This window comes from Phyllobates terribilis, unplaced genomic scaffold (assembly GCF_046119375.1).
Source record: "Phyllobates terribilis strain yellow unplaced genomic scaffold, ASM4611937v1 Scaffold_686__1_contigs__length_820107, whole genome shotgun sequence".
In the NCBI taxonomy this organism is placed as follows: domain Eukaryota; kingdom Metazoa; phylum Chordata; class Amphibia; order Anura; family Dendrobatidae; genus Phyllobates; species Phyllobates terribilis.
This window is the reverse complement of record NW_027363446.1, coordinates 351,957-374,567: the sequence shown is the minus strand read 5'-3', so window position 1 is coordinate 374,567 and position 22,611 is coordinate 351,957. Positions and strand designations below refer to the sequence as shown.

At 46.6% G+C, this 22,611-nt stretch overlaps 1 protein-coding gene across 1 annotated transcript in view; it reads left to right on the top strand.

Annotated features, from left to right (window-relative positions):
- The window catches only part of LOC141235831 (dynein axonemal heavy chain 12-like), a 33,920-nt gene extending 11,561 nt beyond the window's left edge, over positions 1-22,359 (top strand). Inside the window, exons 5-13 of the mRNA XM_073668181.1 lie at positions 273-413; positions 926-1,009; positions 2,473-2,661; positions 2,752-2,871; positions 3,860-4,049; positions 4,412-4,563; positions 5,015-5,156; positions 5,698-5,863; positions 21,498-22,359. Coding sequence (XP_073524282.1) covers positions 273-413; positions 926-1,009; positions 2,473-2,661; positions 2,752-2,871; positions 3,860-4,021 — 696 coding nt within the window. The 3' untranslated portion in view covers positions 4,022-4,049; positions 4,412-4,563; positions 5,015-5,156; positions 5,698-5,863; positions 21,498-22,359. The remainder of the gene's footprint in view (positions 1-272; positions 414-925; positions 1,010-2,472; positions 2,662-2,751; positions 2,872-3,859; positions 4,050-4,411; positions 4,564-5,014; positions 5,157-5,697; positions 5,864-21,497) is intronic.
- The last annotated feature ends 252 nt before the right edge of the window (positions 22,360-22,611 follow it).

Genomic DNA, 22,611 nt, shown 5'->3' with positions numbered 1-22,611 from the left:
CTGAATAGACTGTGTCTAGCCTCACTCAATACACTTGCTTTGAGTGAGGTCATGCACTTCTAGTTGGCATGTGACCGCGTATATGCAAATCACTTACTTGCGGTCTCTCCCGGTGCCGCCACGTTCACTTCAATAGGGGCCACGTGTAGTCAATACATGTGCATCATCAATATCATAATCCCAGGCATTCCCTTTAATAATCCTTTCAATTGTGGGATTGTATTGGATTTTATGGGAAGAGCAATTTTATTGATGCCTCTCTTCATTTGCAGTGGACCGATGGGATAGTCGCTAATACTTTCCGGGAGTTTGCGTTATCTGAGACCCCGGAAAGAAAATGGGTTATCTTTGATGGACCTATTGATACGCTAGGGATAGAAAGTATGAACACCGTCCTAGATGATAATAAAAAGGTAACTCTCTATTTTACTTTGTGAAAACTTTTTTTTTTTTATTTATATCCTTTTCTGTTTTCATCACCATGTAGCATAACAAAAAGTGATACAAAAAGTTATCCTCCATGTATATCTACAGCCATGATGGAGAATAGAAAACATTAGATTTTATGGCATCTTTATATATCTTTAATTAGCAGTAAATTGCAAAAACTGTTTGTATTTCCTAACACTATCCGACAATATCCATTCATGAAGATGGAAATAAGCCTTTAGTAGAGGACTTATGTATTGTATGTGGAGAGAGACGCTTTAAAAGATATTCATTGCAGGATCATCTTCCAATTATAAATCAGCTACTAGATTTTTGCACTTTTTTCAGATATTAATTTGTGCACATAATGATTGTACTTTCTCCACTAAAGCTTACAATGATCCTTTATGAGGTTACTGATCAGACTCCGTGGATTAAGTTATTATTCATTTGTTCAACATTTAATATTGTTTTAAATATGTCCTGTTATTTTTAGCGTTGCTTGATGAGTGGGGAGATCATTCAGATGTCACCTCAGATGAGTCTGATTTTTGAAACAATGGACCTTTCCCAGGCGTCGGTAGGTTTTCACTCATCCTATAAGAGAGGAGTTCCCATATACTTGTACATCGGGGGATCTAATGCTAACTAATCAGATTTAGTTATAGGGTTGACTTTTAGAGGTATTCTCATCTTTTAAAGCATATCCACAAAATGGCCATAATTGTCTGATAGATGAGGGTCTCTCCTCTGGCACCCACCCTAACTTTTCTCGAATATGAGGCCCCATCTTGTGCCGCTGTGAAAGGAGAGTTTGGCAGCACGAGCAACTCTTCCATTCACCGATTTGGAAGTCCTACATACACAGTCATCAGGGGTGTAATGATCGCGGTTGCAGAGGTCGCGACTGGGCCTGTGCAGGTGAGGGGCCCGCCGACATCAGCGCAAACTTCAACTGCATGTGCACCCCCGAACGCACATTCAGACGAAGTGTATTGAGGCGCAGAGACCTGTTGGGTCTGTGCACGACAATGCACGCTGCCGGCTAATCAGAAGCCAGCAGCTGATGTCGGCGTGCACGTGACTGAGGGTGCATGACAGTGACATCATATGCTCCCGAAGCTTGCACTCTGAAGTCAGATGCTGGCTTCAGAAGAGGATGGCGCACAGCGGGGGAGCGGAGGAAAAGAGAGCAGAATCATTTATTTTTTTCCTATGCATTAAAGTACAACGGCAGAATGGGGGACATATACCAGGATGGGGGATATATATACTAGGATGGGGATATATATATATACCAGGATGGGGAATATATATACTAGGATGGGGGATATATATACCAGGATGGGGGATATATATACTAGGATGGGGGATATATATACCAGAATGGGGGAAAAATATACCAGGATGGGGGATATATGTATCAAGGTGGGGCCCAGGATAAGGGACATATATACCAGGATGGGGGATATATATATCAAGGTGGGGCCCAGGATAAGGGACATGTACACTAGGATGGGGGATATATATACCAGGATGGGGCCAGAACAGGGGACATATATACCAGGAAGGAGCCCATTATGGGGGATATTACTACATAATGGGGTAGGAGGTGCAACACGTATGTCCTTATAGGATTTAGAACACTATAAGGGCCCATACATCTGACCAACATGCAGGGGGTCCAAATGTTGCAATGGGGGCCCATCGGACTCTAGTTACGCTACTGACAGTCATCTCTACATTCACTTTAGTCGCTATAATTAAAGGGATTGTCAGTCCCTTTCATTCTGGTGCTACTACAACAATCATCTAAATGGTGAGGATCCAGTTCCTGACACCAGCACTGAATGTAGGGAAAATGTAATGTTACATAGCTTCTACTCAAATAAATGGATGTCTATGTAATCTATGGATGATGGAAACGTCAGGACACTTGGAAACGACTTTGTAGACTGTTTTTCATCCACCCAGCGAGATAATTAGATAACTGGATGGGCTTGTGTCTTAGGGCAACCCTACTTAGTATATCTCTCTCTCCAGCCCGCCACTGTTAGCCGCTGCGGTATGATTTATCTGGAACCCCAACAACTGGGCTGGGCGCCCCTGGTGAGGTCCTGGCTCAGCACCCTTCCCGATGCACTGAAGACTAAGGACCACCTCGCTCTTCTAGAGGAACTCTTTAAGTGGCTCGTCCAACCTTCCCTTCGATTCCTCCGAAAGCAGTGCAAGGTGGGCGCCATGTGTCCTCTCAATTGTAGGAGCATTGCGCAAGTTTGTAGTCTAGATTTACCCTCAGTGTCCTAATGTCTTTCCTCATAGGATCTGGTGACAACCAGCAATGGCAATGTGGTAATATCACTCACACCATTATTGGAGATGCTGATTTTTGATGTGGTGAGAGAGGATCCGAATAATAAGAACATTCGTATCTGGATCCTGGTAAGTGGAAGATCTGCCGATCCCATACACAGTGTGGCTGATCCATCTGCAGGTATAGACAGTGCTTTCCTATGCTCCTGGAAAACGGGGAAATAATTCCAAGTGGAGAGAAATTGTGAAAATATCACAATTCTGACATTATTTTTTGGGAATTGTTTTTACGGTGTACATTGTGTGGTAAAATTACTTAGCAATATGATTCACTCCTCAGTACGATTACACCGATACCAAACATGTCCAGTTTTTTTATTAGATTGGTAGTGAAAAAAAAAAATTAGAGGTTTGGGAAAAAACATTTTTTTGGGTTGTGTCACCATTTTCCGAGACCCGTGACGTTTTCATTTTTTAGTCGATGGAGCTGTTTGAGAGCTTATTTTTTGTGGTACGAGACAATGTTTTTGTTGATACCATATTGCGATAGATATTACATTTTTATCGCTTCTTACAGCATTTTTTGTGATACTGCATCAACCAGAAAAACATAATTTTGTCGTTCTTGATTTTTTTTCTCGTTACGCCGTTTACTGATCGGGTTAATTATTTTTATATTTTGATAGATTGGACTTTTCTGAATGCGGCGATACCACATATGTGTATTTTTTGTAAAACGTATTTTCTCTGTTTTTACTGGGGGAAAAAACCCATTTCAAGTTTTATGGGTTTTTTTTTTGTTTTTTTTCATACTTTTTAAAACATTTTTTGTAACTTTTCTCTGTATTTATTAGCCCCCTTAGGGAACTTAAAGCTGCGATCGTCTGATCGCTTGTGCTATATACAGCAATGCTACACCATTGCTGCATATAGCAAAAATCACGGTCTCCTTTGAAGCTCGACCACGTCATCCGCGATTGTTAGAGGCAGGTTCCTGACGTCTGCTGAGAATTGCATGTCAATAGCACCTTTAGAAATATATTTACTTAGAAAATTGGTGACGTGTTCAATACTTATTTCGCCCGCTGTATATTGTATCCCTTTTCTTCTCTTTTAGGCCAGTTTTGCTTTCTCCCTGGTTTGGTCCATTGGCGGCTGTTGTGACACCGACAGCCGAGTGAAGTTTGATGTTTTTTTTCAAAGAAATTGTCACAGGAAAGATCGATCAGAGCCCTTTCCTGTCCTCCGTGGGGAAATGGGAATGTCCTTTGGACGATAAAGGCCTGGTCTATGACTACATGTACGAGGTAAAGGGATTTCTTCATGGAAATCAAGCCTAATGCTCAGCAACTTATAACTTTGGCCTTTGGGTTATTATCTTAGGTCTCTTAGGACATGTTCACACTGTGTTTATGCCGTATATCTATGACTCTGCCAGAGGTTCTGATTGAATCCCCGAAAAACTGAATTCAGAAGGAGACATGGAGTCCAATGACCTAAGTGGATTCCGTCAGATCCTCTGGCAAAGTAATAGACATGCTGCATAAACGCAGTGTGAACAGGACCTAAATGTCAAACTTATGTAATGTGTCAGTGCTCTCTTATCCTTACATCAAATGTGTCCGAATATGGTTTATCAAAGTTGTAACTACTTTTTTTTTATTTGAAGTTAAAAGGCCGAGGGCGCTGGGTTCACTGGAATGAGTTTATTAAAGGCACAGCCACGTGGGACAAAAGCACCAAAATCCAAGATATCATTGTGCCAACTATGGATACTGTCAGATACACCTTCCTCATGGATATGTGCATCAAAAACACCAAGTAAGAGTAACAAAATGACTCTTATTAGGAAACCTTGTTGACAATTATCCATTTTGCCATCACAATTACTTATTGTATGGGAAAACCATTCGGATAGTGGAGTCGAATTAGGAAACCCTATTGGTCTATACACAGAAAACTGGCCGCCATTCACACCTGTCTGTTTTATGTCTGTACTAAATACAGTTTGTATAAATGAAAATAGTTTGCTAGTTACTTAAGGACGGGAAACACATATCACGATGGACGGACGGGCCGCGGGACCCCTGACCTGAAATTGACAGCCTCATAGACATCCATGAGGCTGGCGAGTTTGGGTCCGGAGATCTTGGTCCGTACATGGATGGTGTTTATCGGACGTCTGAATTCGGGCCTAAATTAGTAGTTTTATTCTCAACACTGTAAAATGTTTGATTTTATGGTTGTCCTACAAACTACTTTCCTTTTTTAGCAGACCACTCTTATTTGTGGGACTGACGGGGACAGAGAAATCTATTTACGTCAAAGACAAACTGATGAACAATCTGGACAAAAAAAAATTCTTTCCCTTCTTCATCAACTTTTCTGCTCGCACCAGTGCCAATCAGATTCAGGTTTGTCTTCTTTTTATCACCCTGCCTTCTGACAAATGAAAGAGGTTGCTTCATTACGATATATAGATGTCATTGGGGGGGATACGCCACTTAGGACCCTCTGCTATTAGCCAGAGAGGAGACCCACAAACAACAGAGGTCTCTCTCGCAGACCCTGAAGATCTGTGTATTAGATGGTCAGACATACATTTAAATGGGTTGATGGACCCATGTGTGTCTTAAAACAAAAAAAATACCCTGTCGCTTCTCCACGCTGCCGCCTGTGTCCCCATCGGTCTCTTCACTTCCTTTTCGACCAGGAGATGTCAATGAAGCCAACCAGTGTCAGATGATCGCCTGCAGTGGTGACTTTCTTTCTGAGCCAGAAAAGAGAGCTAGAAGACTAGTTCTTCTAGGTCGAATGAAACATCAATTCTGAAGCCAATCAATAGCCGCTGATTTGGCTGCAGCGGTCATGTGATGTTTTCTACCTGAAAATGAGACACCGCAGTAGTGGTCAACCTATTGAATCTTCCGACACATAGTTTGCATCTTATTCTAGAATATCATCATGGACAGACTGGACAAAAGACGGAAAGGCGTGTACGACCTCAGATGGGGAAGAAATGCGTCATATTTGTGGATGATATGAACATGCCGGCATTAGAAAAATATGGAGCACAGCCACCTATCGAGCTCCTGCAGCAGTTATTAGACCACGGGAATTGGTAATATTCGCAAAAAAAATTAGTTTTTTATTTGTAAGTTTTCTTTTATCTTTTCCACTATACGTATATATGCAGCGTGTGTATGTATGTATATATATATACAGTACAGACCAAAAGTTTGGACACCCCTTCTCATTTAAAGATTTTTCTGTATTTTCATGACTATGAAAATTGTACATTCACACTGAAGGCATCAAAACTATGAATTAACACATGTGGAATTATATACTTATCAAAAAAGTGTGAAACAACTGAAAATATGTCTTATATTCTAGGTTCTTCAAAGTAGCCACCTTTTGCTTTGATGACTGCTTTGCACACTCTTGGCATTCTCTTGATGAGCTTCAAGAGGTAGTCACCGGAAATGGTTTTCACTTCACAGGTGTGCCCTGTCAGGTTTAATAAGTGGGATTTCTTGCCTTATAAAAGGGGTTGGGACCATCAGTTGTGTTGTGCAGAAGTCTGGTGGATACACAGCTGATAGTCCTACTGAATAGACTGTTAGAATTTGTATTATGGCAAGAAAAAAGCAGCTAAGTAAAGAAAAACGAGTGGCCATCATTACTTTAAGAAATGAAGGTCAGTCAGTGCGAAAGATTGGGCAAACTTTGAAAGTGTCCCCAAGTGCAGTTGCAAAAACCATCAAGCGCTACAAAGAAACTGGCTCACGAGGACTGCCCCAGGAAAGGAAGACCAAGAGTCAACTCTGCTTCTGAGGATAAGTTTATCCGAGTCACCAGCCTCAGAAATCGCAGGTTAACAGCAGCTCAGATTAGAGACCAGGTCAATGCCACACTGTCACGCTGTCAGAGCGTACAGGGGGGTCAGGGGCCTGAGCTGACCCTAGACGGGGGCCCTGACTAATCCCTCAACCTGGAGGTAGTGTTAATGGTACAGAGGTCCAGGCCGCCAGCGTAACCATAAACTTCTGAATATCCCTGAACCTAAGTAATCTAGTCCTGAGAAGGACCCCGATCACAACAATGGGAAACAGGATAGAAAATGCCCAAAACACAGTACTAGACAAACGAGACAGTACAAGGGGAAAACCAAAAACCACCTTGCATACAAAAACTAACACCACAATTACAGAGGGAACAACAACAGGTTAGGAGATAAATGATAAAGGGAGGAAGGGAACAAACCACACCGCATACTCCTCTGAACTCCACCAAACAACGATCCACTCTGAAGGTCTGCAAGAAATGCTTTCACCGACAACTTCCCTAACAGACCAGCAGGTATTTGAAGGAATCCCAATACTGCAGCATTAACTGCAGCTGGGCGAGGCTGAGCCTCGTCAAGCACAGAGAGAGAGAATTAACTCCCTCACAACAACAAAAAACAAAGCACCAAAAACTCAGCTGCGAGAAGTCAGGCTGTGTAGTCGCGACGATCTTCGTGGCGACACACCCATGACACACACAGAGTTCTAGCAGCAGACACATCTCTACAACAACTGTTAAGAGGAGACTTTGTGCAGCAGGCCTTCATGGTAAAATAGCTGCTAGGAAACCACTGCTAAGGACAGGCAATAAGCAGAAGAGACTTGTTTGGGCTAAAGAACACAAGGAATGGACATTAGACCAGTTGAAATCTGTGCTTTGGTCTGATGAGTCCAAATTTGAGATCTTTGGTTCCAACCACCGTGTCTTTGTGTGACCCAGAAAAGGTGAACGGATGGACTCTACATGCCTGGTTCCCACTGTGAAGCATGGAGGAGGAGGTGTGATGGTGTGGGGGTGCTTTGCTGGTGACACAGTTGGGGATTTATTCAAAATTGAAGGCATACTGATCCAGCATGGCTACCACAGCATCTTGCAGCGGCATGCTATTCCATCCGGTTTGCGTTTAGTTGGACCATCATTTATTTTTCAACAGGACAATGACCCCAAACACACCTCCAGGCTGTGTAAGGGCTATTGGACTAAGAGGAAGAGTCATGGGGTGCTATGCCAGATGACCTGGCCTCCACAGTCACCAGACCTGAACCCAATCGAGATGGTTTGGGGTGAGCTGGACCGCAGAGTGAAGGTAAAAGGGCCAACAAGTGCTAAGCATCTCTGGGAACTCCTTCAAGATTGTTGGAAGACCATTTCCGGTGACTACCTCTTGAAGCTCATCAAGAGAATGCCAAGAGTGTGCAAAGCAGTCATCAAACCAAAAGGTGGCTACTCTGAAGAACCTAGAATATAAGACATATTTTCAGTTGTTTCACACTTTTTTTGTTAAGTATATAATTCCACATGTGTTAATTCATAGTTTTGATGCTTTCAGTGTGAATGTACAATTTTCAAAGTCATGAAAATCCAGAAAAATCTTTAAATGAGAAGGTGTGTCCAAACTTTTTTCTGTACTGTATATACACACACATATATATACTGTATATATACACACACATATATATATATATATATATATATACACACACACATATATATATATATATATATATATTGTATATATACACAACACATATATATATTGTGTATATATACACACACACACATATATATATATACTGTATATAGACACACACACATATATACTGTATATAGACACACACACATATATACTGTATATACACACACACATATACAGTATATACTGTATATAGACACACACACATATATATATTGTATATAGACACACACATATATATATATATATATATATATATATATATATATATACTGTATATACACACACATATATATATACTGTATATATACACACACACAAATATATAGCAACAGGGCCCCGCTGCGTCCTCTGTGTCTCTGTACAGATATAAGTGTAACACGTACTGGATCCAGCACAGGTGACAGTCTGCCATAGAGCTGACGTGCAGTACATACACTGTGTTATGGGGGCGCTCACCTGTGCGGACCCCGCTCTCCGGCCGCTACTTCTTTGCTCATATAAGGTCTCATTCTGCCATTAAACAATTCGGTTGTCATGGCAGCGGGGGTGGGGCGTTGGTAGGGGGCGTGTCTGGTATAGGGCAGATTGGGGCGGGGCTGTCATGCAGTGCTTGTCTCATCCCTGTAATTTCCTGCTGATGCCACCTGGTGGACAGCATTGGTCAGTACACGCTGAGAATGCTACATTTGCATTGTACTGTGGGAGCTGCTGGTACTACTGGTGCTTCCTGACTGCTGTCCCTATGAGGTATGCAGTATGTCACATGGTGGGGGAGGAACATTTTATATATGTATATGCACTGCTCAAAAAATAAAGGGAACTGTGCGGCCCTCCAAACAAATGCCACCCCACACCATTACTGACCCACTACCAAACCGGTCATGCTGAGGGATGTTGCAGGCAGCAGATCGCTCTCCACGGCGTCTCCAGACTCTGTCACGTCTGTTACATGTGCTCAGTGTGAACCTGCTTTCATCTGTGAAGAGCACAGGGCGCCAGTGGCGACTTTGCCAATCCTGGTGTTCTGTGGCATTTCTTTGGATGGCCGCACAGCCCTCCTTGTGCTCGGCAGAGGTAGCCTGACTGCCATTAGGTACCGAGATGAGATCCTCAGACTGGCGACTTTGCCAATCCTGGTGTTCTGTGGCATTTCTTTGGATGGCCGCACAGCCCTCCTTGTGCTCGGCAGAGGTAGCCTGACTGCCATTAGGTACCGAGATGAGATCCTCAGACCCCTTGTGAGACCATATGCTGGTGCAGTTGGCCCTAGGTTCCTCCTAATGCCGGACAATGCCAGACCTCATGTGGCTGGAGTGTGTCAGCAGTTTCTGCAAGATGAAGGCATTGAAGCTATGGACTGGCCCGCCCGTTCCCCAGACCTGAATCCGGGACACATCTGGGACATCATGTCTCGCTCCATCCATAAAACGGACAAACAACACAAATATTGGTTCTATCTTTTACACATTTGGGGTAGCCCTTAAGAGGGCCATTGGGTCAAAGAGAGAGAGAGAAGAGAGAGGGGAGGGAGAGAAGAGAGAGGGAAGGGAGAGATACCGGGAGATACCAAGAGAGGGAAAAAAGAGAGACCCAACCAGTGCAAGGCTAAGCCGGGCAGGCGGCAGCGGCTATTTATACCCACTGCTGATCTCTGATTGGTGGAAAATCTGGGTATGGCTGCTCTGATTGGTGGAAAAACTGGGTGTGGCTGCTCTGTGATTGGTCAGCATTATGACCTCACAGTGGCGATGACTCATACCTCCTGGGTGGTTGTTTTTAATGTATTTTTTGTTGTAACATTTTGTATGGCTGTTTGGTGCAGGGGGTGGGGTCGGGAGTATTTTAACCCCTGCACACCCCCATGACCATATGCCTCGACCCGTAGAAGCGTGATAGACACGCGAAACGGCCGTCGTCCGCAAAAGGCGCCGCTTCCCTGTATTTTTAATGGAAATGGAATAAAAGAAGATTTTATTAAATCGGTGTGCCACCTCGCTTTCTTCATGTATGAGTAGTATAATAATGATGATTTATCCTGGGGATGGGTTATCAATATCAGATCGGTGGGGCTCCGACACGCGGCACCGGCTCTACCCATCAGCTGATTGCAGCGCTCAAGTGTAAATAGTGTGAAGATTGAACATCACAGCTCCATTCACTGTACTGTGGGTCCTGCAGATCAGCTAATATTCATGTAATAGGAGCTGATCTGCAGCACCAGGGAGCGGCCACTACAGAGTGAACAGATCAGTGATTTTTCAGCTCCTCAACACTGTTTACATCTGACCTCGGCCGAAGCTGCAAACAGCTGATTAGTGGAGGTGCCGTGTGCCGGACCACCACAAATCTGATATTAATGAGCTAACCAGGGGATAAGCCATCAAAATGTTTGTCCTGGAAAATCCCTTTAAGGCCCACCTGCACATAATAAATATATATATATATATATATATATATATATATATATATATATATATAGCAAAGAGTGGGAAGGGGTTAATCACAGGCTCATAAAACGGACAAACAACACAAATATTGGTTCTATCTTTTACACATTTGGGGTAGCCCTTAAGAGGGCCGTTGGGTCAAAGAGAGAGAGAGAGGGGAGGGATAGATACCGGGAGATACCAAGAGAGAGAAAAAGAGAGAGACCCAACCAGTGCAAGGCTAAGCCGGGCAGGCGGCAGCAGCTATTTATACCCACTGCTGATCTCTGATTGGTGGAAAATCTGGGTGTGGCTGCTATTTATACCCACTGCTTATCTCTGATTGGTGGAAAATCTGGGGGTGCCTGCTCTGTGATTGGTGGAAAATCTGGGCATGGCTGCTCTGTGATTGGTCAGCATTATGACCTCACAGTGGCGATGACTCATACCTCCTGGGTGGTTCTTCTGGGCAATTCTGTTTTCTGATTGGTGGAAATTCTAATCAGCATTATGACCTCACAGTGGCCGTGACTCATGTTTCATGGACTGTTCTATCTGGGTGACCTGAAACATGCTGATCTCTGATTGGTTGAAATTCAAGTCATCTTCATGACATCACAATCGAGAAGAATGAATATCCAATTTACTTAATATAAATGACCAGCAATGCTGTTCTCTTAATGGTGGAAATTCAAGTCATCTTCATGACATCACAATCAGCATGTTATTACTGCCGATATGTCCAATTTTTTTCCTAAATTTCCTACGTTTGTCCTAATTTATTAGCACATATATACCACTCATTCCTACAATCAAAGGATCAGGAAACCCCTCTGAAATCAATATCCTACAATTTACCCCAACAGCAAAAAAACAACTATACACAAAATACCAAAAGGTATATCAGATTATTAATGAGCAAATAAAAGACACATAAAAATAATTTTTAGAAATGTGTAGAAAAAATGCTGTAAAGTAAGAACGCTTCAAAAATAGAAATGTTAATGATCTATTTAATCAATTAACAAAATACAAGTGAATGAACAAACGAAAAATCTAGATCCAATCAATATTTGGTGTGACCAACTTTTCACTTTAAAACAGCGTCAATTCTTCTAGGTACACCTGCGCAAAGTCAGGGATTTTGTAATAATGCAGTCAGGTGTCTGGTCATACACCATGGCAAGACTGAGCAAGAATACACAAGGAAGTTATACTACATCAGCAAGGTCTCTAAGGCACAAATTTCAAAGCAGATTGAGGCTTCAAGATGTGTCATTCAAGCACTAGTGAAGAAGCACAAGAAAATGTGCAAGGTTGAGGTCAATAGATGCAGTGGTCGGCCAAGGAAACTTAGTGCAGCAGATGTATGACACATTATGGTTACTTTCCTTCAAAAGCGGAAGATGTCCAGCAGTGCCATCAGCTCAGAACTGGCAGCAACCAGTGGGACTCAGCTTCACTCATCTACTGTTCAGAGAAGACTGGCCAGAAGTGGTCTTCATAGCAGAATTATGGTGAAAAAGCCATATCTTCCACATCAAAACAAGGCCAAGTGACGCTGAGTCACTGCATTAAAACAGAGAAAACGGGGAAGGAGGGGGGGGGGATTGGCAAGTTGTGCGCGGTTGAGCCAAAATATGAAAAATGTGGTTGTTACTGTAGGGAGTTTGTTCACTGAAGGGCTGGAGAGCAGAACAATAATGAGTGTCTGTGGTCAATAGTGATGCATAACCACGGTGAAGGGTCCTGTAAGTTTGGGGCTGCATTTCAGCAAATGGAGTTGGGAATTGGGTCAGACCTCATGCTATAACATTTTCCCCCATCATGGGCTCCTCTCTGGCATATTGTCCCTATTCTGGCATAATTTCCCTCATTCTGGTTTAAGACATCGCTGTTTCCTCCGCTGCACCTCCTGCATTCTTCAATATCCAGATCCATATTCCAGTTTGTCTTCTCTTCTGCACTACGTGAGTCCACAATCAACTGAGGAATACCTACGTCTGCTTACTATCCTTATTTCTGTTTGCATATTACTGTACCTAAGTAAACTTGGACTATCGTTAACGTTTACATACCCTAATAGTAATGAAGGCCGTGCCTTACAGATTAGGTTCTAAGAAGTGTTGTTTGGAATGAACTTACCTTCATAAACTGTTTGCTGTGATCTTTTGCACTTGAGTTTAAAATAGACTTTCACACTACTCTTGTCTCAGTCTCTGCTTTTTTCGCCATTGGACTTCAGGGTATCTACTAACATCGTAACAGGCAGTTCCTTTGAGCTCATGATTCTCATTTGGTCTGACATGCACTGTGAGCTGTGAGGTCTTATATAGACAGGTGTGTGCCTTTCCAAATCAAGTCCTATCAGTTTAATTAAACACAGCTGGACTCCAATGAAAGAGTAGAACCATCTCAAGGAGGATCACAAGGAAATGGACAGCATGTGACTTAAATATGAGCAAAGGGTCTGAATATTTATGACCATGTGATATTTCAGTTTTCCTTTTTTAATAAATTTGCAAAAATTTCTACATTTCTGTTTTTTTTCAGTCAAGATGGGGTGCACAGTGTACTTTAGTGAGAAAAAAAAATGAACTTTTTAGAATTTACCAAATGGCTGCAATGAAACAAGGAGTGAAAAATGTAAAGGGGTCTGAATACTTTCCGTACCCACTGTATATAGTACTCAATGGGTGTGGCCTGCCTCTGATTGAGAAGTGCCTCTTCCGGCAGTCTGAATAAGGGTCTATCATTAGGGGTGTGACTAATTTGTTTTCACTTAGGGTGATATATGTCCCGCTTTTAATGAGATTTAATAACATTTGTATTTTAGGGTTTCTATTATAATTCTGGGATTTCCTAATTTGTTTATAGAATTTTTGAATTGCATAACACATAGGATGAGGATAATAGGTTTAGTATATGAGATAGGAAATAGTTATTGATAGAACTAGTGCAGTGGATGGGCACTAGTGTTAATAAAAAGAGGGGCATTTCCTGATAGTGTGCGCCATGTCCCATGATTTGGGAATCTTACAGACCATATTGCACTATCATTAAGTTGCTGTTTTGTTGCTATGCAGTTAGGTTTTCCTTTCTTATAAGTTTGTCCTTTGTCTCTCCCTGTCTCTCTCAGATGTAGCTGTGATGTCAGTAACCCCTCCCTTCTTCTCCATTCTTCTTCCTCATTCACCATTTTCAGCCATGTTAGAAGCTTATGTGCTTCCAGCCCGTTTCTAAAAAAGTCTTTTTACCTGCTGTACATTTGCACATCATCGAGTATTCTGCTAGAAAATAAATCTTCTTCTGAATCTTCAACAATGTGCTTCTTGCAGTCGAGTTAAACTATCTGAAGACATCACTATGTGTGAGTACGGTAAAGAGACAGCCTAGAAACGGTGTCTCACAGCGCCCTATGCTTGCAGCTTAGTCATGGAGTCAGAATAGTGTGAGTTCAGTGAGAGTTAGTGAAGTGCATAGTGAAGGTGAAGTTCAGGTGCGGTGGGCTGCTAGGGGCAGCATGTGTCACTTGTTCCAGGCAGTGGGAGGCATTACTGGGATCCAGAGCAATCGCTCCAGTCACGTCCAGAGCCTAAGGTCTGGTATAGGAGCTGCCGGACACTTTGTGTACTCTGAAGTACAAAGGAAGATGGACAGGGACCTGCATAGATGGAAGTTGAAGGCCAGTCCCGGGTGCACTGCAGAGGTGGACGAGAAATACAGGATGAGCTAGCAACAGGGCTGAAGAGGAGTTATGCTAAGAAGGAGGATAATGTGAATTGCTGTGCCTTATCCTGTCTGTACCCACCTGATGAACTAGAACTGTCAAGTATATGTTTGACTGTTACAAAGAACTTTGTGTCCCCTAAATTGTGTGCGGCGGCTTCTGAGGAAAGAAGCCTGAAGGCAGTGGAGGCCTGCGGCCTACAAGAGAATGTGCTGCACCCCACACCCTAGACCACACTGGGACTGGGACACCCATTGTCTGTAAAGTGCCAGAGCGAAATCAGACAGACGTTCAGTCACGACTACCGCTCTGTGCCACTTTACAAGATGAGTGATAAGGGAACTTCTCGATCAGAAGAGAAGAGGAAATAATGGTCGCTGCCCAAACTGTGACAAGAACAGGACCACAATGTGTGTCACCCTGGCCTGGATGCCACAAATGTATAATAAAGCTGTGTCTGAGAGCAAAGGGGAGGTCCTCTAGTCAAGGGCCATTAGCATGCAATACCTCCTGTCACAGGCCAGTAGGGGGAGCAGGCTGCCCCTATAAAAGCTGGAACTGGGGGCAGGGTTAGAGAGAACTGGACAACCTGTCTCTGGATTGAGAGGTGTCCCAGAGCCGGGACAGACAGTTGTGTTGCAGCCTAAGAGGACGTGTGGCAGTAGGAGAGCCACGAGCCAGCGACAAAAGGCGAAGTGAGTCTGTCCTGGCAGATAAAGAAACTAATCTTCCAGACTTTGGTGTCTGAGGCTGTGAGGATTCCACATCCTACAGCAGATAACCAGTCCGCAGGGGACTGTATGTTCCTTGGCCTAAGAAGCCCGGAGGCTCCGCCATAGCAGAAGGGACCAACAGAGCCGTACCAGGCCGGGAGTAGCAAGGGACCCAAGTTGCAAGCCATACGGGCGAGAGGACACGGTGAGCTCAGGAACGTGGGCTGTTACATTACCAGAAGGGAAATAGCCAGAAGGAGCACAGAGAGCACGGTAGGCCGACACCCTCATCTTGACCAGGGCCAGCTTCCCACTTGCTCTCAGACATCCAGGCCCCCTCCTAGCCGGGCCTGTTTCTGGGTCGTTTTACCTGTTCTAATAAAGACCCTGAACTGTTTAAGAGGCCTCCGTTTCCTGGCTAACGCGGTTGGAATCATCCCCTCCATCATCCATCATACACTGCCCTGGGGCCCTACTCTTCCCGTGGGGAGTTGTACTATTCGGAGCTGCACATTTACATCTGCCCCAGAGGTCTGCACTGCAGCGGCGGTTAGCACTGACCGCAATCCACGGGTGGCGTAGTCGGACATTACTTAAAACTTATAAAGGACTGCCACTGGCCTGACCACCCTAAGCCACGGACCGGGTTGCCACCACTACCCCCATCGTCTCCCTATTGCCCGGCTCCGAGTGTCCCACGGCCCAGGGGGTGAGTCAGCTTTGGCGTAGTCGGCAGGATTGTAACCAACCCGCCACAAACGGGTATTGCGTGCCTGAAAAAGACTGTACACGTACCTGAAGAAGAGTTTTTCCACCACCCGGAGCCGTTTCCCGCCATTTTCAACCGTCTCCCGCCATCTTCCGTCGGTTCCCGCCATCTTCAGCCGTTTTCCCGCCAACGGATGCCATCTTCAGGACGCTGCGCGGGAAGAGGAGGGGCGTGGACGTCCAAACCGCGCGAGACCCGAATCTCCGCCCCACGCACCGACGCTGCGTAAGGTCCTGGAAGGGAGAGAGAGCGACGCTGACGTCATCAGGACGCGACGCAGGTCCTTGTCCGGAGCAGCACCAGCGGAGTCGCGGCCTACAGAAGAGGATCGTCAGAAGGTAGACCACGCTTAACTAGGGGGGAGGAAGATGTCGGACACTGAGGCGCCCACTACCACCAGCACAGCTGCAGCAGCGGTGATGCCATTTTCCCTGCCCTACGTCAATGGAGGGCCTGGTTGCCTAAGTATTCAGGGGAGCCCCATGCCCTAACTGACTTTAAGGAAAGGCTGTACAGTTTGTTCCAAGTTTACCCCCTGACAGAGGAACAGAAGATTAGCATACTGACAGGGCAGTTAACTGGCACAGCCCAGCGGGAGGTAAAGTAATGGCCCGCTGAGGAGAAAAGGACCGTAAAGGACATTCTGGCCCGGCTGCGGGGTACCTTTGATACACGTACCTCCGCTGAAATTAAAATGCGGTTCTACGGATGTAAGCAGCGGGCACAGGACAGCATCAGAGACTATGCCCTAAATTTGCAGGAAGCCTTGAGAGCGATCAAACAAGCTGACCCTGGCAGCGTGCAGGATACGGATAAGCTACTAACAGAACAGTTCATAGAAGGTCTGCTGTCTAGCGCCCACAGGACCCAGCTGCGCCTCATGTTCTTTCAGAACCCTGATCTGACCTTTGCCCAATTCAAGGACAGGGCCATAAGGGTGCTCCGTGAACCCGCAACAAGTGGCGCTATAAACCCCAGGCGCCCTGCTCTCACCTACCACCAGAAGGCGGCGCCCTCCTCTGTGGACTCTGTGGGGGACGATGCACAGGCCCTGAACCAAGCCCCGTCGAAAGATCTGCATCACCAAGTCCAGGAGCTGACCAGGAGCGTTGCGGCATTGACCAGGACCGTCCAGGCGTTACAAGTGGACCCGTCAAGACCCATCGAGTTGGCTTCAAGTCCGGAGGATGTCCCGTGGCGTCGACAGAGGAGGACCCCGTCGTTCCGAGGGAGGCCCACAGATCGCTACGCAGAGGATGGACAGCCCATTTGCCGTCGATGCAACCAGCCCGGACACATTTCCAGGTACTGTAATTTAAACGGGTCCAACCTGGGGCAGAGAGCCAACCCCCAGGCATAAGATCACCAGGCCCTTATAATTGGCGTGATAAGTACGTAGGGGGGGGCGCCCGGTTTTACCCGTGGTGCTGAACGGTATCCCCATGAGCGCCTTGCTGGATACCGGGTCGCAAGTAACTACTATCCCTTATGTACTTTTTAAGCAGTATTGGACTGATGCTGATATAACACGGTACCCAGACAGTGACTTGAGCATCATCGCCAGTAATGGCTTGCCCGTGCCGCAGATGGGGTTCAAGGAAATGACCATTAAAATTGGTAAAGTTGAACTACCGGCACAGGGAGTGATTATTGTGGACATTGACCGTCGTGAAAGTCACCCTAAAATAACTGTGGGTACTAACGTGATTGAAAATTGTCTTTCAGAGGTAATTGTAATTCTACAACAGGTGGCAGTGAATGCTAGTTCCAGCCAACAGAGAGTCCTCAACAAGGAGATAAAAGCCCTGATGAGACGGCAGCAGGTAGAACTGTCTGGTGGTGAGATCGGTAGCGTAAGACTGAGTGACCCATTCCCCATTTCCATGCCTCCCAAAAGTGAAATGATGATCTGGTGTCGGACTGCAATCGGGTTGAGAGGTAGAGACTACCAAGCCATGGTAGAACCCGTGTACTCAGACAGCAGGCCCACCATTTTGACAGCCTGGGGGGTGGTTGATGTCCGTCATGGGAGGGTGCCCGTTCACATTCTCAACATTGGGGAGAGGGAGGTACACTTACCCAGGTACGCTACACTTGCCAAACTGTTTGCTGTTGAGCACAAAGCTATCAGGGCCGTGGAACCTTTGCCTCCCTCTCCACAGGCGGAGAGTAATGGCTCCCAGAAACAAAAGGAGGACTGGTGCCAGAAACTCCATGTGGGTGCTGACTCCACTCCCCTGCACCAAAAACAAGGAGTCTACCGGGTGGTACAGGAGTACGAGAGAGTCTTTAGTAAGCACCCGCTAGACTTCGGCAGAGTAAAAGGGATAGAACACCACATCCCCACAGGGAGCCACCCACCAATAAAAGAGAGACACAGGCCTGTACCCCCTGCACATTATCAGAACGCCAAAGGTATGCTGCGGGAAATGAAAGAAGCTGGGGGCATTAGAGATAGCTGTAGCCCCTGGGCAGCCCCCCTGGTTCTGGTAAAAAAGAAAGACGGCACCATGAGAATGTGCGTGGACTATAGACAAATCAACCGTATCACCCACAAAGACGCATATCCGCTGCCTAGAATAGAAGAGTCTTTAGCCGCACTAAAATCAGCTAACTTCTTTTCTACTTTGGACCTTACTAGCGGGTACTGGCAGGTTCCTGTGGCAGAGGCTGACAAGGAGAAGACCGCCTTCACCACCCCGATGGGACTGAGCGAGTTCAACTGTATGCCCTTCGGGCTCTGGAACGCACCAGGGACCTTCCAGAGGCTGATGGAATGCTGTCTAGGGCACCGAAACTTCGAGACTGTCCTCCTTTACCTGGACGACGTGATCGTCTATTCGAAGACTTACGAGCACCATCTAAAGCACCTGGCCGAGGTGTTCGAAGCCCTGGCAGGCTATGGCCTGAAGGTGAAACCATCAAAGTGTCACCTGTTGAAACCGAAGGTCCAGTACCTAGGGCACGTGGTAAGTGCGGAAGGAGTAGCCCTCGACCCTGAGAAGGTCACGGCAATCAAGAGCTGGCCAAGCCCTTCGAACATCAAGGAAGTGAGGCAATTCCTCTGGTTGGTAGGCTACTACCGAAGGTTCATCCCCGGGTTCACTAAGATGGCAGCTCCTATGCAGGACTTCCTGATAGGACAGTCTAAGTCCAGAAGCCAAAAGCCACCCTTCAAGTGGGATAAACCGGAAGAGGAGTCCTTCCGTCAGTTGAAGATGGCCCTCACAGGGGATGAGATCCTGGCCTACCCTGATTATGGCCAGCCTTTTATTCTCCACACAGACGCCAGTAATGTGGGACTGGGAGCCGTACTGTCACAAAACCAACAGGGCAGAGAAAGAGTGATCGCGTACGCCAGTCGGAAGCTGAGGCCCACCGAGAGGAACCCGGAGAATTACAGCTCCTTCAAGCTAGAATTCTTGGCGGTGGTGTGGGCCCTAACGGAACGCTTCAAGCATTACCTGACCTCCGCAAAGTTCACTGTGTACACGGACAACAACCCGTTAACACACCTAGACAGTGCAAGACTTGGTGCCCTGGAACAGCGGTGGATGGCCCGTCTCTCCAATTATGACTTCGTGATCAAGTACCGGGCAGGCAAAACCCATGCCAACGCTGATGCCCTATCGAGAATGCCTCACTTACCTGAAGGTGACGAAGACCCAGAAGAGCTGGAGGAGGTAGAACTCCCCGCGTTTCACCGGTATGGGGCCGCTCAATACTCCCACCGCGTGAAGGAGGAAGATTTAACAACCGTTATGATCAATCCCCTACCTCACCACAGCTGGGCCGAGACCCAAGATAGTGACCCTGCAATCCGCCTGGTGAAAGATCTGCTGACCCAGGAAGATGCCCGCTTAGATCCGGATGCTCCAGAGGAAGCCAAGCAGCTATGGAAAGAGAAGAGCAAGCTGTTCCTCTATGAAGGCAAGCTGTACAGAAGACTTGTCAACCACCGGACACAAGAGCTGACCTGGCAAGTCGTGGTCCCAAGGCGGGATGCAGCTATGGTCCTGGGGGCTTACCATGACAGAGCGGGGCACTTCGGTTGGAAGAAACTGGAGTTCCTGCTAAGAGGACGGCTCTTTTGGGTCGGCATGAGAGGGGCTGTAGAGAAGTGGTGCAGGGACTGTGGCCCTTGTAACTTAAGGAGAAAAGACCGCACCAGCCAGAAGACACCCTTGAAGCCCATCGTCACCCAGCAGCCTCTTGAGCTGGTAGCTCTGGACCACGTCAAATTGGCTCCAAGCCGGTCAGGATACATCTACGCCCTGACAATCGTGGACCACTATTCCCGTTTTCTAGTGGTGGTCCCGGTAAAAGACTTGACAGCCCAAACGGCGGCCAGAGCCTTCCAGCAATACTTCTGCCGTCCACACGGGTATCCGGAACAGGTCCTGACGGACCAGGGTCCAGCGTTCGGAGCTGAAATCTTGCAAGAGTTCTGCAACCTCTATGGCTGTAAGAAGATTCGGACAACGCCTTACCGCCCACAAACCAATGGGATGTGTGATTAAATGAACAATATAGTCATTGATCTCCTGAAGACGTTGCCCCTGGAGGAATGCAGCCTGTGGCCAGAAAAACTGCCGGACCTGATAGACTTATACAACCATATCCCGGTGAACGCTACAAACTGCACCCCGGCTTACCTGATGCGAGCCAGACCAGGTAAGCTGCCCCTAGATCTGGAGATGGGAGTCCTAACACCTGAGGACACCTCCCTGGATGCGGACTGGGATTCGGAGAGGCGACTGCAGTACAAGAATGTACAGGAGAGTGTGGAGAAGAGCCTGGCCCAGGTGAGAGAAAGGCAAGAAAGACTCTTCAACCAACACGCCCCTGCTGGTCCCCTAGAACCTGGTGAGCAGGTCCTGAAGCGAAAGAGAAGGCTACATAAGATGGACGACCAGTGGGAAAGGGAACCCTACACCGTACTGCAGTCTGATCATGACAACTCGAAGGTGTGCGTGATCACCAAGGATGGAGGAGAAACCACTAGTACCGTCTCCAGAGACCACCTAAAAAGGTGCCCCGAACAACTCCGTAGTGCAGAAGAGGATCAAAGTGACCTTGAACCCGCAGAGGACAAGGAAGAAATGATCAGCACCGTTCTCTGAGAGTTCCCTCAGTCCTGGACTCGAATAAACGATGCCATAGTGGTACCCGTCCTGCATTTCCTGCAACCGGCTCAGCAACAACCTACACCAGAGCCGGAAGGTGAAGAAGAGCAAGCAGTTCCAGAGGCAGAAGAGCCTGTACCAGCAGCCCAGGAGAATCAACCCTCTGCTGACAGTGAGCCTGCCATGCCTGCGATGAGCCAAAGGACCCGTAGACAGCTGCCTGCCCTACCTGTACACCAAGCTGGTAGCTCTACCCCTAACGCTAGTGAAGAAAACCAGGTTGGTCCACCACCAGACAGTGGGTTACGCAGGTCAACCAGAAGCACAAAGGGGCAGATACCCGCTCGCTGGAGAATATAGGGTGCACTAAAACTGTAAATAACCCTGTTGCCAAGTGTTGAAATGTTTGCAAATTTACATGCATGATTAGTAATTGTGTATTTCAGTTTCTTACAGTTACCGTACGGACTCAAAGGTTATGGACTTTTAATAACCGGGACTTTGTATGGACTGCGTTCGGAGCCTGACCAAGGAATGAACTAAGACTGTAAAGGACTTGGGGCTAGGACAGACCCCCACCTGGTTAAGGCTCCCCGTTGTGTTGGTGAAAATGGACACCCGGTCACAGACCACACTGTGACCTTAAGAACTCAATCTGTGCGTCACTTGCCTGATAATGTTTTATGGTCATGCATATGATCTTTGTTTATTGTTTAGTCCCGGAGTACTAAATTTTACTAGGGGGGAATGTGTCACCCTGGCCTGGATAACACAAATGTATAATAAAGCTGTGTCTGAGAGCAAGGGGGAGGTCCTCTAGTCAAGGGCCATTAGCATGCAATACCTCCTGTCACAGGCCAGTAGGGGGAGCAGGCTGCCCCTATAAAAGCTGGAACTGGGGGCAGGGTTAGAGAGAACTGGACAACCTGTCTCTGGATTGAGAGGTGTCCCAGAGCAGGGACAGACAGTTGTGTTGCAGCCTAAGAGGACGTGTGGCAGTAGGAGAGCCATGAGCCAGCGACAAAAGGCGAAGTGAGTCTGTCCTGGCAGATAAAGAAACTAATCTTCCAGACTTTGGTGTCTGAGGCTGTGAGGATTCCACATCCTACAGCAGATAACCAGTCCGCAGGGGACTGTATGTTCCTTGGCCTAAGAAGCCCGGAGGCTCCGCCACAGCAGAAGGGACCAGCAGAGCCGTACCAGGCCGGGAGTAGCAAGGGACCCAAGTTGCAAGCCATAAGGGCGAGAGGACACGGTGAGCTCAGGAATGTGGGCTGTTACATTACCAGAAGGGAAATAGCCAGAAGGAGCACAGAGAGCACGGTAGGCCGACACCCTCACTCTGACCAGGGCCAGCTTCCCACTTGCTCTCAGACATCCAGGCCCCCTCCTAGCCGGGCCTGTTTCTGGGTCGTTTTACCTGTTCTAATAAAGACCCTGAACTGTTTAAGAGGCCTCCGTTTCCTGGCTAATGCGGTTGGAATCATCTCCTCCATCATCCATCATACACTACCCTGGGGCCCTACTCTTCCCGTGGGGAGTTGTACTATTCGGAGCTGC